This window comes from Arvicanthis niloticus, chromosome 15 (genome assembly GCF_011762505.2).
Source record: "Arvicanthis niloticus isolate mArvNil1 chromosome 15, mArvNil1.pat.X, whole genome shotgun sequence".
NCBI classification, from domain to species: Eukaryota; Metazoa; Chordata; class Mammalia; order Rodentia; family Muridae; genus Arvicanthis; species Arvicanthis niloticus.
The window spans coordinates 15,555,535-15,569,851 of NC_047672.1; the positions used below are offsets into that span (position 1 = coordinate 15,555,535).

At 44.0% G+C, this 14,317-nt stretch overlaps 1 protein-coding gene across 2 annotated transcripts; it reads right to left on the bottom strand.

The window, feature by feature from the left end:
* Nucleotides 1–820: 820 nt before the first annotated feature.
* Nucleotides 821–13,792, bottom strand: Gimap8 (GTPase, IMAP family member 8). Of its 2 annotated transcripts, XM_034519448.2 has the most exons (6): nucleotides 13,732–13,792; nucleotides 13,490–13,610; nucleotides 10,120–10,774; nucleotides 9,369–9,411; nucleotides 4,912–5,538; nucleotides 821–2,447 (listed from the first exon to the last, which is right to left on the bottom strand). In XM_034519448.2, the coding sequence occupies exons 2-6, from the start codon at nucleotides 13,579–13,581 to the stop codon at nucleotides 1,804–1,806; spliced, it is 2,061 nt and encodes a 686-aa protein (XP_034375339.1). In that variant the 5' UTR covers nucleotides 13,582–13,610; nucleotides 13,732–13,792; the 3' UTR covers nucleotides 821–1,803. The 2 variants fall into 2 exon arrangements, with proteins under 2 accessions (XP_034375339.1, XP_076769491.1); XM_076913376.1 differs by lacking the exon at nucleotides 13,732–13,792 and having other exon boundaries at nucleotides 13,490–13,725.
* Nucleotides 13,793–14,317: the final 525 nt, after the last annotated feature.

The window sequence follows — 14,317 nt, forward strand, 5'->3', positions numbered from 1 at the left end:
TTAATTTCTTGCTATCATGTGTTTGATCACAGCAAAAGAAAGAAGTAGTACAGCCCCAGTGCACAGTGAGCTACATCACCCACCTGGTCACTGTGGCTTCCTTGTGTTCACAAACAAGCAGGCATGAAGAGAAACCTCACCCTGGTGTGGTCAACCAGCTCTGGGCAGTGAGAGGAAGTCATGAAGGTGTGGTAAAAGAGACACAGAGAAACATATGTGGCTTTCCATCCCAAGACCAACTAACTGTCCTGGGAACGAGCAAGAGCGGCCACCTCCACCCAGCAGGATTACGGTCATCATCCCCTGGTAAACCTGCAACTCTCCTGTCTCATCCCATGTGCTTTCTCAGAACAACTGCCACAGCAGCCGTCACCCACTTAGAAATAGACCTAAAGAAATTCTGTAGGGTAAGTTAGATCCTACAATAAGAATACACCACACTGCGTATCCTGTGCATCCCTCCCCATGCCCAGGTCCTAGTGTCACCTCTTCAGCCTGAGGTAGCTAGCAGGGCTGTGGCTACTGCACTCGCACAAAAGGGAATCTTAGGGAAGAGTCACAATCATCTGTCATCCAGGCCTGAATCCTCCTGATCCTGGTTCAAAGACGGTTCCCATTCATTTTTCCTTGGTGTGAGAAAATGTCCAGGACATAAAATCCTAGAGCTGGTAAAGGTCTGTCATACAAATTGTTTAAAAGACCCTTGGGTACCATAGATGTGAAAAGCTCACCTTGGTCAAAATTCATAAACATTTCCGTGTCCTCTTTGTAAAATTAGGCTCTTCCCTCAATCAGAAAAATTGTCATCAGAAGGAAAGTGTAAAGTCATAATCCAGCTCATCTTTATTTTCTGATTCAACTCATATTTATACATACATTTTCTAGACGTTAGCGTGTTAAGAAGTATGTGGCATTCAATATTAGTTGGGTTACTTCTTGGCCTCTTGGCAAAGATAAAGTATAATATCAAAAACGTATTAATTCTCAGTCTTCATTATCAGTAGGTTGATCTTGAAGGTAGCTAAGCACATGTGTTATAGATCTTATCCTCAAGGTATACATGAAAATGGCTGATGTTTAAAATTTCTGACCCTCAATACACCTTGGAGAAGACTTCATATTCTTCATCTGACTGCAAGCAGCTTCCAGTAGATCTTCTCAACCATGCACAGAACACCAGGAAATAAATTTCATATACCCGTGAAGCTGGGCACAAAGAATGAAGTTGGAATGTTGTGACTCACAACTAACTTTGCCATTCTGGGCCTCTCTCTCTCTCTCTCCCTTCCTCCCTCTCTCTCTCTCTCTCTCTCTCTCTCTCTCTCTCTCTCTCTGTGTGTGTGTGTGCATGCGTGCGTGTGTGTGTGTGCGTGCGTGTGTGTGCATGTGTGTGTGTGTGCATGTGTGCACACGTGTGCGTGCGTGCATGTGTGCGTGTGCGTGTGTGTGTTTGAATACCCTGGTCGTCAGGATACTATCTTATTGAGCTTGACATTGACCTGAGCCTTGGGAACAGTGACAATCCTCACTCTACCCAACTTACACTGGTGAAGTGGTTTTCACCCTTAATCTATTTAAACATTTCCAATATTCTCTACCTTATTCTCTTTGTCTTCTAGTTCCCTTCTGCCTGGCCTAACTGGACAATTTATCTACCCGAATATCTACATCCATCATGAGATGCGTTTATTCCTCAGCCTTTGAGGGGACTCAGCACACTAATCCTTCCTCCTCTCATTCACCCCCACCTCTGTCTGATGGCATCCCTAAATTGTCCCAGGCCTTAAAAGTGGTCACTTGAGCTTATTTAAATGCCATAATTTGGCCCATTTTTGATTTTAATTGATTCACCCATGAATTTGAATACTCATCATGGTTCTTTTTGAGCTCATTGGCTATTGTCAACAGATCTTGAACCTGGTTCTTCTGGCCTTCACCAATTTCTTTATTATTAAAAGCACAAACTCGCCCCTTGCACTTTTTAAGTAATCTTTTAAGGGCTTTGTTCTTTGTGTTGTTAGTATAATCCTGCAGGTCCCCATCCCCTAGGTCTTCCTTCCGTGTAAACAGCACAATCATATTTTCCATAATGTTTTCCTCAAAACTGGCCTCCAGTTGCTCCACCACTGTCTCATCTTCCTGGGTGAACCGTCCCAGCTGGAGTACCAGGACAAAAATCCTCATGCCTTCTTCGCAGAGAAACAAACAGCGTTGGAGCTCCTCCTTTAACCTGGACGGATCCTTTTCAGTCCCAGGCATCTGGAAGAATGATGGAGTGTCCACAACCACAATATCCTGCCAGTCCAGTGTCCTCTTGCCACTCTGGCTTCTACTGGTGACCGGCTGAGCTCTGAGCTGAGAGAAGAAGGCAGGTCTCCCCAGGATAGTGTTCCCGGTTGCACTCTTTCCAGCCCCACTCGTTCCCAAGAGGATGATGTTTAAGAGTTCTGTTGCAGAGGAAATTGGGAAGGACTCATGACTGTGGGATGATACAGGTTCACTTTCCCAAGTTATTCAGAGCACTAGTTTCCTCATTGAGCTCACAGGATACCATCGAGCAGGTCTACCCCACACATGAGACTGGCTTCCCAGCTCATGTGGTCTAGGAACTCAACAGAGGGACTTAGACAATTCTCTGCCTGGTGCTCATCTGTGAACACGGCATATCTCCTATCTCTGAATCTACTCTGCTCCCTTTTCTGGGACCTCTTCTTAATTCCTCATACCTAAGAGAAACAATGGCCTCTTATCTTTGCTGGATCCATACGCTTCATTTCTGTCCTCTATTCCTTCTGTGACTAAGTCTCTCTGTTGCCAACTCCTGATAACCATAATGTCTTTGCAAAAGGTCTTTGAAAGTCAAGTCTATACAATTGGATTTTCAGGAAAAAGCAATCACATATTTTATCAATAGATTGTCAGTTGTGTTGGTTGTCTCGTACTAAAATTCATTTAAAGCATGATGAGGCTTACTGTGTCTTTTACTAATGAGTTGAAGGAGCTTCCTGGTTAAAATAAATCCCCACTAACACTGTTCTTTGTGGTTTCGGTGATGGGAGAAAAGTTTCCCTATAAATGGTATTTGCAGGTGTAGAGAGATCTGATTACATTTACTCTTTTGGTGTTCCTATTGCCTTTTCACTTAACCATGTTTCTTCCCAGTGGTCCTCCATCACGAATTCCTTGTCAAGTCACTATTGTCTACCTTAAACCAAAGAGAGTGGAAATCCCATCTTGCCCTTCCTTCCAGGAACAACTAATGAGCTACTCGTGTTGAACCCAGCCTCAGAGTTTTGCCTAAAGGTTTAAAATAGACCAATGATATGAACCAACATATGCACACGTGCACCCACACACATACACACACACACATACTCCCAAACTCACAGCATGTATCCCAATCCCTACATCTGTACTTACAGAAAAGACTATGCTGCCAGCCCTCTCTGAAATCTGATCCTTCATGCAATTTGAAGGCCTATTTCCATTGAGAGGCATGCTCAGCCATTCCTATTTTTTTCTTAAAGTTGCTAATGTATTCTGAGTATCTCCCTTTCTTCCTGGCCATCCAAACCCTACCTATATTCCTAAAACCTGTTTCAAACTGAGTTTCTGCAGATGCTTTCTCCTAGCCTCCCCACTTCCCTACGCTCCTTTAGCTAGCTTCCCGGAGCCTGGCCCTCCTTGGGGAATGTGAAAGGGGCAATAACAGTGATACCCACTTGGAGCACTGATCTTCCCGTGTCAGAACATCTGAATCAGAAGAGAACAGATGAGTAGAAATGGGAAAGATCTCAGATGAGGTCAATAGGGAGTAATGAAAACATGAGCAGTCCTTTCTCCACAGGAGAGAGCTGGGATCACACCATTGAGTGCCACATACTGCCATCTACCACAAGCATGCAGGCTCTGTCCCTGTCGTGTTTTAGCTCCTAACTCTCTTGCTCCAGTTTCTTCTTTTTTTCTTTATTTATATATATATATATATATATAATATATATATATGGGTGTTCATGTGTGTTTAAATGAACATGTGTGTGCAGGTGTACATATATGTGTATGGTATGCATGGAGATTCTGGAGAACAGCCTCAGCTGTCATTCCTCAGCCATAGTCTAAGTTGGTTTTTGAGACAATCTCTCACTAGCTGGGAACTTGCTAAATAGGTAAGGATAGCTGGTCAGGAAGTCCCAGAGAGCTATCTGTTACATTCACCACCATGTCTGGCTTTTCTGATGTGGGTTCTGGGGACTGAACTCAGGTCTTATGTTTATGAGTCATCATCTAAGCCCCACCTATACTTTCTTACAGCTTCCATCTCCAAAGCAGTAAAGAGCAAATGACCCAGAGGGAGTTCTATGTTAAGAGAAAAGAAAAGCAAATCACTGACCGGAAATTGTCATCACAGAGCTGTGTACTAAGTCCCAACAACAGCAGAATGCAAAAGCAAGAAGCCTGGGAGAGGTTTCCATGCAGGAGAGGTGAGGTAGGGGTCAGGAAGAAATTGAAAGATAGTTCTAAGAGTGTACATTAAAAAAAAAAAAACTCATAACTTTAGGACAATTTAAAGACAAGCCCATAGTATATACCTGCTGGCTGATTTTGAGACAGAGACAGGGTCACATATAATCCAGGCAGGCCTTGAACTCACTAGTCAGTCAATGAACTTGAAATTCTGGTCCTTCTGACTCTACTTCCCAAGTGTTGGGGCTACAGTTATCCACCACCATGCCCAGTTGTTGACCTACTGGGGAATCAACCTTAGTGCATGCTGGGTAAGCACTGTACTGAGCTACAGCCCAGCCTGGACCTGTACTCACACTCTCCATATCCTTCAGAAAGCAATAGCTCTAGGTCATGCTTTATATCGCAAGCACTGGATACAAAACCATTTCCTATGCTCAGCCATACCTTTGTCTCTGGTGACACAAGGCTTGTTGCTGTTCCACTGCACCATACTCTTGATTTGGTCCAGTAGTTTGCCCACCTGGCTCTGCTCCTCTTCCACAGCTGCCCGGTAGTTGAAGATTGCGTATCTTCCTTCAAATTTCTGGGTGAGTTGATAGAGATTATCACTTTCCCTTATAAATTCATCTACAGCCTGATCCCTAACATCTTCTTTCCTGGTAAAGAGAATAATTGTGAACTTGGTGAATTTTTCTCCAAAATTACGTTTGATGATGCTGAACACATCGTCATCACTCTTTAAAGAAGAACCCAGGGGTATCACCAGCAGAAAGGCGTGGGGACCTGGAGAAAAGTGCTTCTTGACTTTCGATTCATCAAGCTTCCATGATGAGATATCTGGAGAATCAATAATCACAACTTTCTTCCCATTCCAGACCCTGCTGTTGGATGCAAAGGCCGTGGTGACCTGCTGCTTCTCACTGAATTCAGTCTTAAAAACCTGCTTCCCCAGAAGGCTGTTTCCTGCTGCACTTTTCCCAACACCACGCTTCCCCATGACAAGGACCTTCAGCTCTGGCATTTCTATATCACAATCAGGTCCTGTGATCTGAGGCTGCCTCTTCTTTGAACCTATGAGACAAGAAAAAATAAAAATAGATCCAGCATCCCCTCCTGCAGTTGAATACAGTTGTGAACAATTGTAAAAAGCCTCATCCCTCTGATGGAGCAGGACTCTAATCTCAGGCAGAACCCAGCCGTCCAGGGAGGAACCATGGAAAGCAGGAATGAACTAAGAGGAGCACAGGAAGCCCAGGATTTTCCAGGAGAATGACTATGCTAAACTGAGCTTCCACTGGCCCTCATCCTTCAAAGGTATTATAGCATGAGGTCATTGGCTAAGGCAGGGGCTGTGACATTCTGATTATAAAATGTCTTATACTCACACAATAAAATACTCAGTTGTTGATTTGGGTTTTTTTTTTAATGTGTATGAAACTCAAAATCATGCTGAATGTAAGAAACCAGACATAAAACCTACATTCTATATGATTTTGTTATCTGAAGTTCAGAACAGGACACACTAGTCTATATTCATAGGAGTCTGGAGAGTGGGTGTCTATCAGAGGATGCTGTAAGAACTGCCGTTCTTCACAGAGGAGAGAACATTACTTATGTATTAACTTTCTAGTAACATAAAATGTTTGACTATTCATGTTTATTGTTGCATTGCTGATAATAGACTAGCTAGCCTAGAAATCCATCAACAGATAAATGAAGAAAATGTGATATGGAGTCTAGGGAGATAGTTCCATTTCTGAAGGACTTGACTCACAAGCATGAGGGTTCTAGTTCATTGCCCAAAGCCCATGAAAAAATTAAAAATTTAAGTATGGTGGTACACAATTGTAATCCCAGCACTGTGGAGGCAAAACCAGGTAGACACCTAGGGTGCTTTGGCCAGATAATCTAGTCTACAGGTGAGTTCCAGACCAGGAAGAGATCCTGTCTCAATAAAAACTTGTATGGTGCTTAAGGTGATATACAAGATTGTCCTCTGGTCTGCACATTTACACATATACACAAACATGTTCACATGTACATACACATACTTGGATGCATACATATAAAAATAAGAACACTCACAAATGTGATATATATGTATGTGTATATAATGACTATAATATATACATGTATATGTATAGATGTGTATATTGTTTACACACATGTGTAGTTATATACATATATACTCACATATATGTGTAGGTACATATATGTATACATGCATAGATACAGATACACATACATATAGTTACATGTATATGTAATATTACATGTGTAAAATATTACAGATACATATGACATATGTATATATATATATGCATTAAAGTCTAATTTGGCTGTAAATAAAAATAAAATTATGTCTGGATAGAACTAAAAAATAATGAGTTCTTACTATGTCCTTCTGGACAATTTGTTCCCTCTGTCTCTCATGGTGCACCTCAGCCCCATCTGTTCTACTCCTGCCATGCACCCAACGGACTGCACCACACTACGGAGACCTCTGCTGATCTGTGATCATTGCTCTAAGATCTCCCAAGAAATGGTAAAAACTCAGATATGCATCAAGTAATGACTGGAAAATGACAGTGTGGCACACATGCACAACATTGGCATGGTGTTCTGGTGGAAGCAGGGAGCTGGGAAGGGGAATGACAGCAGGGTCCCCTGTGAAGACAGGTGTGACAGGTCAAAGGGAAGTAAATAAGAGCAGAGAGGTTTAAGTTTGGAAGGGATGAGTACATTGAGGAGATGAGGGAATGCAAAGAGGATTAGCCAAAGCAAAAGGGCTGTGGAAAACCTTACAGAAACCTACTGTCTTACAAACTCCTCCCAAGAAAACACAAAAGGAAAAACCTATTATTTTCCACTTGTTATTTCTTTGAAAGGAGGGCTCCTTCAGTACAGGAGCGTCCACATAAATAGAAGCAGGCACTTGGAAAGAAGACGGAGACCTGGAGATGTTGTCTCTTCCTCAGCCGATCATCAGTGTCACATGATAGATTCCAGCGCATCGAGACCATGGCCATATGCAGCATGTCTGATGCAAACCAAGTTGAGACTCCCAAAACATCCTCTACTGACTGACCTTATATCCTGAGGCCAAAAAAAAAAAATCATAAAGTTCCTAGCCTTCGAATACCCCCTGCTTACTAGCACCCAATCCGAAATGAGCCTGATCTCCTCAGAGCCACCTAATGTTCCACCGAGAATCCTCTCCTGCCCCCTGACCTGAGGTGCGGTCACTGTCTTAGGTCAGTTAGACTGGTTTTGCTTAGTCACATGCTTGTTCCTGAGGGTCTGTACTACAGGGCATTGGCTGAATTTTGAATCCCAAGGCCTGTAAAAATCAGTACATTGATAAAAACACCTTCATTCTATAATTGTTATAAAAAAGAATGCTTTCCCTGGCTACTAACGTGCCTGCCAAGATACTACAAACTGTACACATAATACACATATCATTTAAAATACTTTGGGGACTGAAGTGCATGTATGTTATTTCTTAGCACATGGTGTTAGTTACAATTGTTGTTATTACTACTAAATGTCATAAGTTATTTTTTTTTATTATCTTGTTGTACTTTAAGAGGAAAGGACCTTGTCTGTTCGATTCACTGTGAGAGTTTCAGTTCTTACACAAGGCTGACCCAGAAATAAGCTAAAATGTATCTGTGACTTCATAGGCTGGCATGTCCTCACTATAGACATTCTAGTTACTATTGCATAGTGACCCATGTTGCTACACAGGACACATAACTAACGGAAGTCAGTACGAAGATGCTATGAGCTAGTGCCATCCATGAGGAGTGTTTTTCCTTGTCAGGAAGTAGATATGTCTGGTTTCTTTGTCGACTCAGTTGTGTCATGTGATGTTTTTCTAGAAACTATCTTATGAGAGGATGTTTTTCCTGATGCATACATGTGAGAGGATGTTTTGCTAAGAACAGACACATGTGTTTTTCTGGAGGCAACCTGGGAAAAAGGGTATGTGATGTTATGCTAGAGGGGACGCTTGAGAGAACATGTGATGTTTGGAAAGGATATAAATATAACCCAGTAGACAGTGGACAATGCCGTATAGTATTGGTGTGCCTTGCTGTTCTTTACTGGTCATCGTTGGGCTTTGCTGACACTGGTACTTGCTGATGATGCTGGGTGGTATTGGTATGCCTGACCATTCTTTGTTGGGCTTTCATAGAGAGAAATGCACCAAAAACCTTCTGGTGGGCTCTTGCTGCTTCCTCAGATTCTAGCCTATTGGCAGAGCCTCGCTGTTTCTTCTGAATTGACCTGCCTTTGCTGATTCATGAATGGTGTTTGTGAGTCCTACCATTGCTGATTTGTGAATGGTGTTTGTGAGATCTGCCATTGCTGATCCCTGTTGGTGTCTTGCTAGAGGACCCGACTGCTAATATCCTCACAACGAAGATTGGACTCGCCCCCAAAGAACTATTTCTAAACAGGTTTACTTGCCCTGTGTCCTAATAACTTTTCTTTTCCACTACCTCTGGTGGGTGGTGGGCTAGAGGGGAGGTTGAATGTTTATTAAAGCAGTTGGAAAAATTTATGCTTATGAGGTCCCCGTCAGGAATACTAGACTCATGTCCAGGAAGAAGAAACTGAGTTAGGCAGAAAGCCAGGAAAAACAAGGCTGGCTCCATGGAACAACAGAGGAGACCAGGGACACTTGCAGTGTGCAGCACCTTGACTACTGACTACTACTGCTGTACTCAGTCACACATATCAGGAGTCCTCTGGGAACAGGTATGGACACCCACAGAGAATGGGTCTCCATGCATATTTTGTTTCTTGTGTGTTAGTTTTTCTACTTTTCTTTGGATAGGCAAAGCATTAGAAGAATGCAGACATGAATCTAAATGTTTAGGTGATCAACTTACCACATAGACTGTCTTCTTCAAATATCACTCCATTGCCACAACCCTAGAAAATAAAGGGGAAGATGACACACACACACACACACATACACACGCCTAAAGGAGGTCATCGTTTCACACAGTGACAGATGGAGACACAATTGGAGATCTGCTGATTAGGGAACGGTCGCAGTAAAGTCACCGTCCTTGATTTCCTTCGTGCACCTGTCCAATTTTCAACCTCACTGACGCTGTTGGGCAGGTTCCCAGAGATGGAGGTGTTTCCAGCACCCCATCATTCCCTTGCTGCTCCCCAGGATGGGGACGGAGGCTCTGACATGAAGTTAAATTGAGAATACCTCGCCAGGTACGGAAGATCAAACACATAACTAACATGAAAACAATACCTTTCAGTCTTGAAAATGAACTGTTCCTAGAAACTTCCTAGGCTCCATGGTATAAGTGTAAATGCTCATACCAACCAGAAGAAGCAGCTCTGCTTCCCTGCCTCTTCTCACCTAACATCTTTAATGCATTTGATTCTCTTTCCCTCCCTTTCCCCTCCCTTCCTCTCCCTTCTCTCTCTCCCTCTCTCTCGTGTTTCAATATAAATATGCTATGCATAATATAAAATTAATAATCTTCCATATCTAACTCACATCCTCTCAGTGATGGGTCTTTGGGTTATTTCTGGTTTTTCTATTTCAAAATACGCTGTGGTAATCATGCAAGATAGTCTATTGATTTAGGGTTATCTTCCTCCCACCAGTCCTACCTGAACTCCACTGCTTTCCATTTTTAAGGGCTCAAAATATGGCCCAGGGTGTTCCATCATCAAAAGCTCAATTGCATCAAGAAGCTTGAACACCTGCATTTTCCGTTGCTTCTCGCCTGCCTTGTTGTTGAAAGTACAGCATCGTTGACTTCCAATGTTGTTAATCAATTCCTTCAGAGACGTCATGCTTTCGATGTAGTTCTGCAACGAGTCTTTACCCAGCTCGTCTTCCCGAGTGAAGACCACAATCATGTGTCTGTATGCTTTAGGGCCAAACTCACCCTGGATGCCCTCGATGGTCTTCCTGTCCTCCTCTGTATAGTGGCCAATGGCAATGACCAGGATCAGCACATGGGAACCATCATCTAAGTGCTCTAAGCACTGCTGCAGGTTCTGCTGCCTAACCTCTGGACAGTTCAGTGAGGAGAAAAGATCCGGGGTATCAATGACATTGGCCTGCTTCCCTCTTACCAACACACTCTTACTCTGGCACCTTTTGGTTACCATACAATCACTGAACTTGGACTCGAACTCGACTTTGCCCAGAATGGTGTTTCCTGTGGCGCTTTTCCCTGCGCCCTGTTTCCCCAGCAGGAGGAGCTGCAGTGTGGGTGTTCCCTGGCTCTGCTTGAAATTGTCCTGACTCCGGCTGGCACTGTTGAGACAAGAGCAACACGTGAAGGCTCCATCCATGGCAAGAGGAGGGAGGACAAGAGGAAAGTTGCCCTCCTGGTTCCTGAGAATTTAGACTACTCGGTTGGGAGGCAGCTCAGCTGTAAGGTCTTGCTTCACAAATGTAAGGCTCCCGAGCTCAAAGTAGCAGGTGTTTGTAATCACGGAGCAACAGAGACAGGCAGTCACCCTGATGTCAGTAGCCAGCTAGTCTAGCTTACAGTAGGGATTGAACCAAGGGCTTCGTGCTTTCTAGGCAAGCTAAGCCTCATCTCCAGTCCATGTGGGGCTGATTGTGGTCCTGATTATAAAACTTGGTATTTACTCTACAAGGCTCAGTGTACTCAGAAAATTTTAAGGAAGAACACAAACTCTCCATAAGCTAATCTCAGAAGTGGTCAGTGCTCTAAGAGTGTGCTTGCCTCATATAAAAGCTGGGACAATATGTTAAGACATTAGAAGTTATTGGGATGAAATGGGCATAGTCTATATGTAATTCAAACTCAAATTTGAGGTCTAGGGGTAGAGTTTTATGATTTTAATGCATCCCCAAAAGTTGAAAACTTCATCCAACAGTCAGCCGTGTTGGGAGATGCGACCTAAGGGATGATAAGGGCATGAAGCCTCTGTCGGCACAGCACTTACAGGAGATCCGTATCATGCAATAGGAATGTATTACAGAGTATGAGGAAAGTGACCCAGTAGTTAAGAGCACTTGCTGCTCATGTAGAGGGCCTGGGTTCAGTTCCCAACACCCACATGGTCATTCACAACCATGTGCAACCCCAGTTCTAGAGCTTCTAGTTCCCTCTTTGGCATCTGCAGGCACTGCATGCATGTGTTGCATGCACATTTTTTAAATAAATAAATCTTTTTAAGTGAGTCTGTACCTCTCCCGCTGCCTCTTATGTACCCACATTTCCCTTCTTTTTCTCATCATAGTAAAACAATATGAAGGCCTTTGCCTGGTCTGGAACCCTTGATCTTAAATTTCCCAGCCTCAGATATTTGATGACATGAGTAAGTAATGCACTAAGACAATCTACTGGGCCATCAAGTAGATGGACAGCTGGCACTCCATCCCCGTGGAAATGTTAATTAGTGACTAGAAGTGGTGAAAAGGATGGTCTGGCTTCATGCCCTCACTACAGTCACACCACCTTCTCACTCCAGGCCAAAATTTGTGACCTCAGGGTGAGTCCTCCACAACCAGTTGACAGAGCAAAAGAAGACCTGTTTTGGCAGATGGTTGTGTACAACATGTGGGCACCACCAACAGAGGACAGCTACCTCACTGTGGCCCAGTCTTGGGCATCTCTTGAGGACATGTTGGAAGACTATTCTCCCCATAGGCAGAACGTTGAGCCGTGCACCTTGTTCAATTACACTAAAAGAAGAAGTGGTAAGATCTGCAGCTATTACCAACCCACAGGCTCCAGCCAACAATTTGGCTGGATGGTACGGATTTGGAAACAACACTGCTGGGAAATCAGTGCTAAGTTGGTGTGGAAGAGGTGTGTGGAAGGACCACAGGGAAGACAACCAGGAGGACTTCTGAACGCTCATGAAAAACTGACCTCAGCAAAGGAAGAGTGTGATCCTAAAGTTGATGGGATGACCCATTCTGTTGGTGCCAGTCTGCCTCTTCCCCAGTCACCCGATCATCAGTCAATAGGCTCATCACAGTAGCCACAGTAACAGGGATAGAGACTATACACATGGGCCTGGTAATATCAAAGTATACAGTGCCATCTCTCCATAGCCAAGATTCATGGGTAGAAATCAAGTGGGAATGACACCACTTGATATCAGCAACATCTTTGCTTCCAGTCCCCAAGACCTTATACTCTGTTAGCACAGAGGTCTTGGTTACAGAGAGCAGAATGTTTCCACCAGAAGACGGTCATCACCTATACTGGCAGTTAAGTATGTAAGTCTGTAAGTCCCTCTCCGTCTTCCCCGATACCACCCAAGGGTACTATGAGTTCAACCATTGGAAGGAGCTTCTGTGATACAGGGATTCATCCTACGTCGAGGTGCAAGTGGTCACAGAGAAAAGAGAGCGGAGAGGTCCCCAGAGCCCAGTAGGAGAAGAAATTTAGTCCTAGGCAGTGAGTCAGTCAGCATAAAAAATAAAAAGCAAATAAATTAATTAAAAATTTTAAAAAAGGAGTTAACAGGTAAGGACCCATTTGGATTAAATGTACACAAACTCAAGATTTCCTTCAATACATGACTAACTAGATCTTTCTGTGAAAAGATGGAAAAATATCAGAAGAAAGAGTACAGGACATAGACTCTGCCATCTGCTTCTCCAGGAGACCAACAGTCCCAATAACACCCGATGACTTCCTTCTGGGAGTCCAATCCCTGAGACACTCCCTGATGGATCTTAAACGTCCCCATCTGCCACACTTCTGTCCTCTTACTTCCCATTAGGTGGGAAGCCCTCCCCCACAGACCTCCTGGCAGGCAGCTGTTCCTCATTCTTTCTTAGGAAGAGTACTGTACATCTCACTGGATCTGGTTGGAGTGGCATGATTCCAGCCAGGGGAAAACCTTTCTAGGGCTCTTGAAATCCAACCCAAAACAGGGCAGACTGCCTTCCATGGTCTAAACTCATCACCCCCCTAAGCTACAATAACACACACACACACACACACACACACACACACACACACACACACCTGAAACATACCTTGGTCTTTCCCCCTGTCCTATTGATGTTTCACAGCTTCCATGCTCTGCCTGGCTTCCTGCAGCTGCTCCATGATGGGATGAAGTTGCCATCTCTACCCTCAGGTCAGTGGAAGTAAATTCTAAAGAGGACCGGGAGCCACACAAGAAGAATTAAAGGTTTACCAGGCCACCCCAGTCTCCCTAGCAGAAGGATTTCCAAATGCTTCCACGGAGAGAGAGGTTTCTAGAAGCATGTCTTACATCAGTAGAGCCTGAGAAGGAGTTCAGAACACACAGGATGAACACGGAAGGGGCTTAGGGAGGGGCCGGTGTGAACACACAGGCGCAGGTTTTCTGGAGATGCCCTTGGGGGCCACCATGTGGCAGAAGGCAGTGGGAACGTAGCCATTCACACTGATGCAGACAGAAGATGGTAACAGGTAACAGAAAGGCCAGCTTGGGTCTTGCCCTAGTAAGCTTCAGCTATGACCGTGACACAGATCTAGAGTCATCTGGGAAGAGAAAAGCACAACTGAATGATTGCCCATAACAGACGGGCCTGTGGCCATGTCTAGGAGGCATTTTCTTAATTGCTGATGTATATTAGAGTTCATCATGGTGGCCTGTGTCATCCCTCGGCAGGTGACCTAAGCTGTGTCAGAAAGGTGGCTGAGCAAGCCTGGGGGAAAAGTAAGCAGCATTCCTCACGGTCTCATCTTCAGTGCCCGTCTCCAGGTTTGAGCTCTTGCCCTGGCTTCTCTCCTACAGATTATAATTTGCAGGCTGAAATCAACCTTTTCCTTCTCAACTTGCTTTTGGTCTTGATGTTTATCGCAGCAAAAGAAAA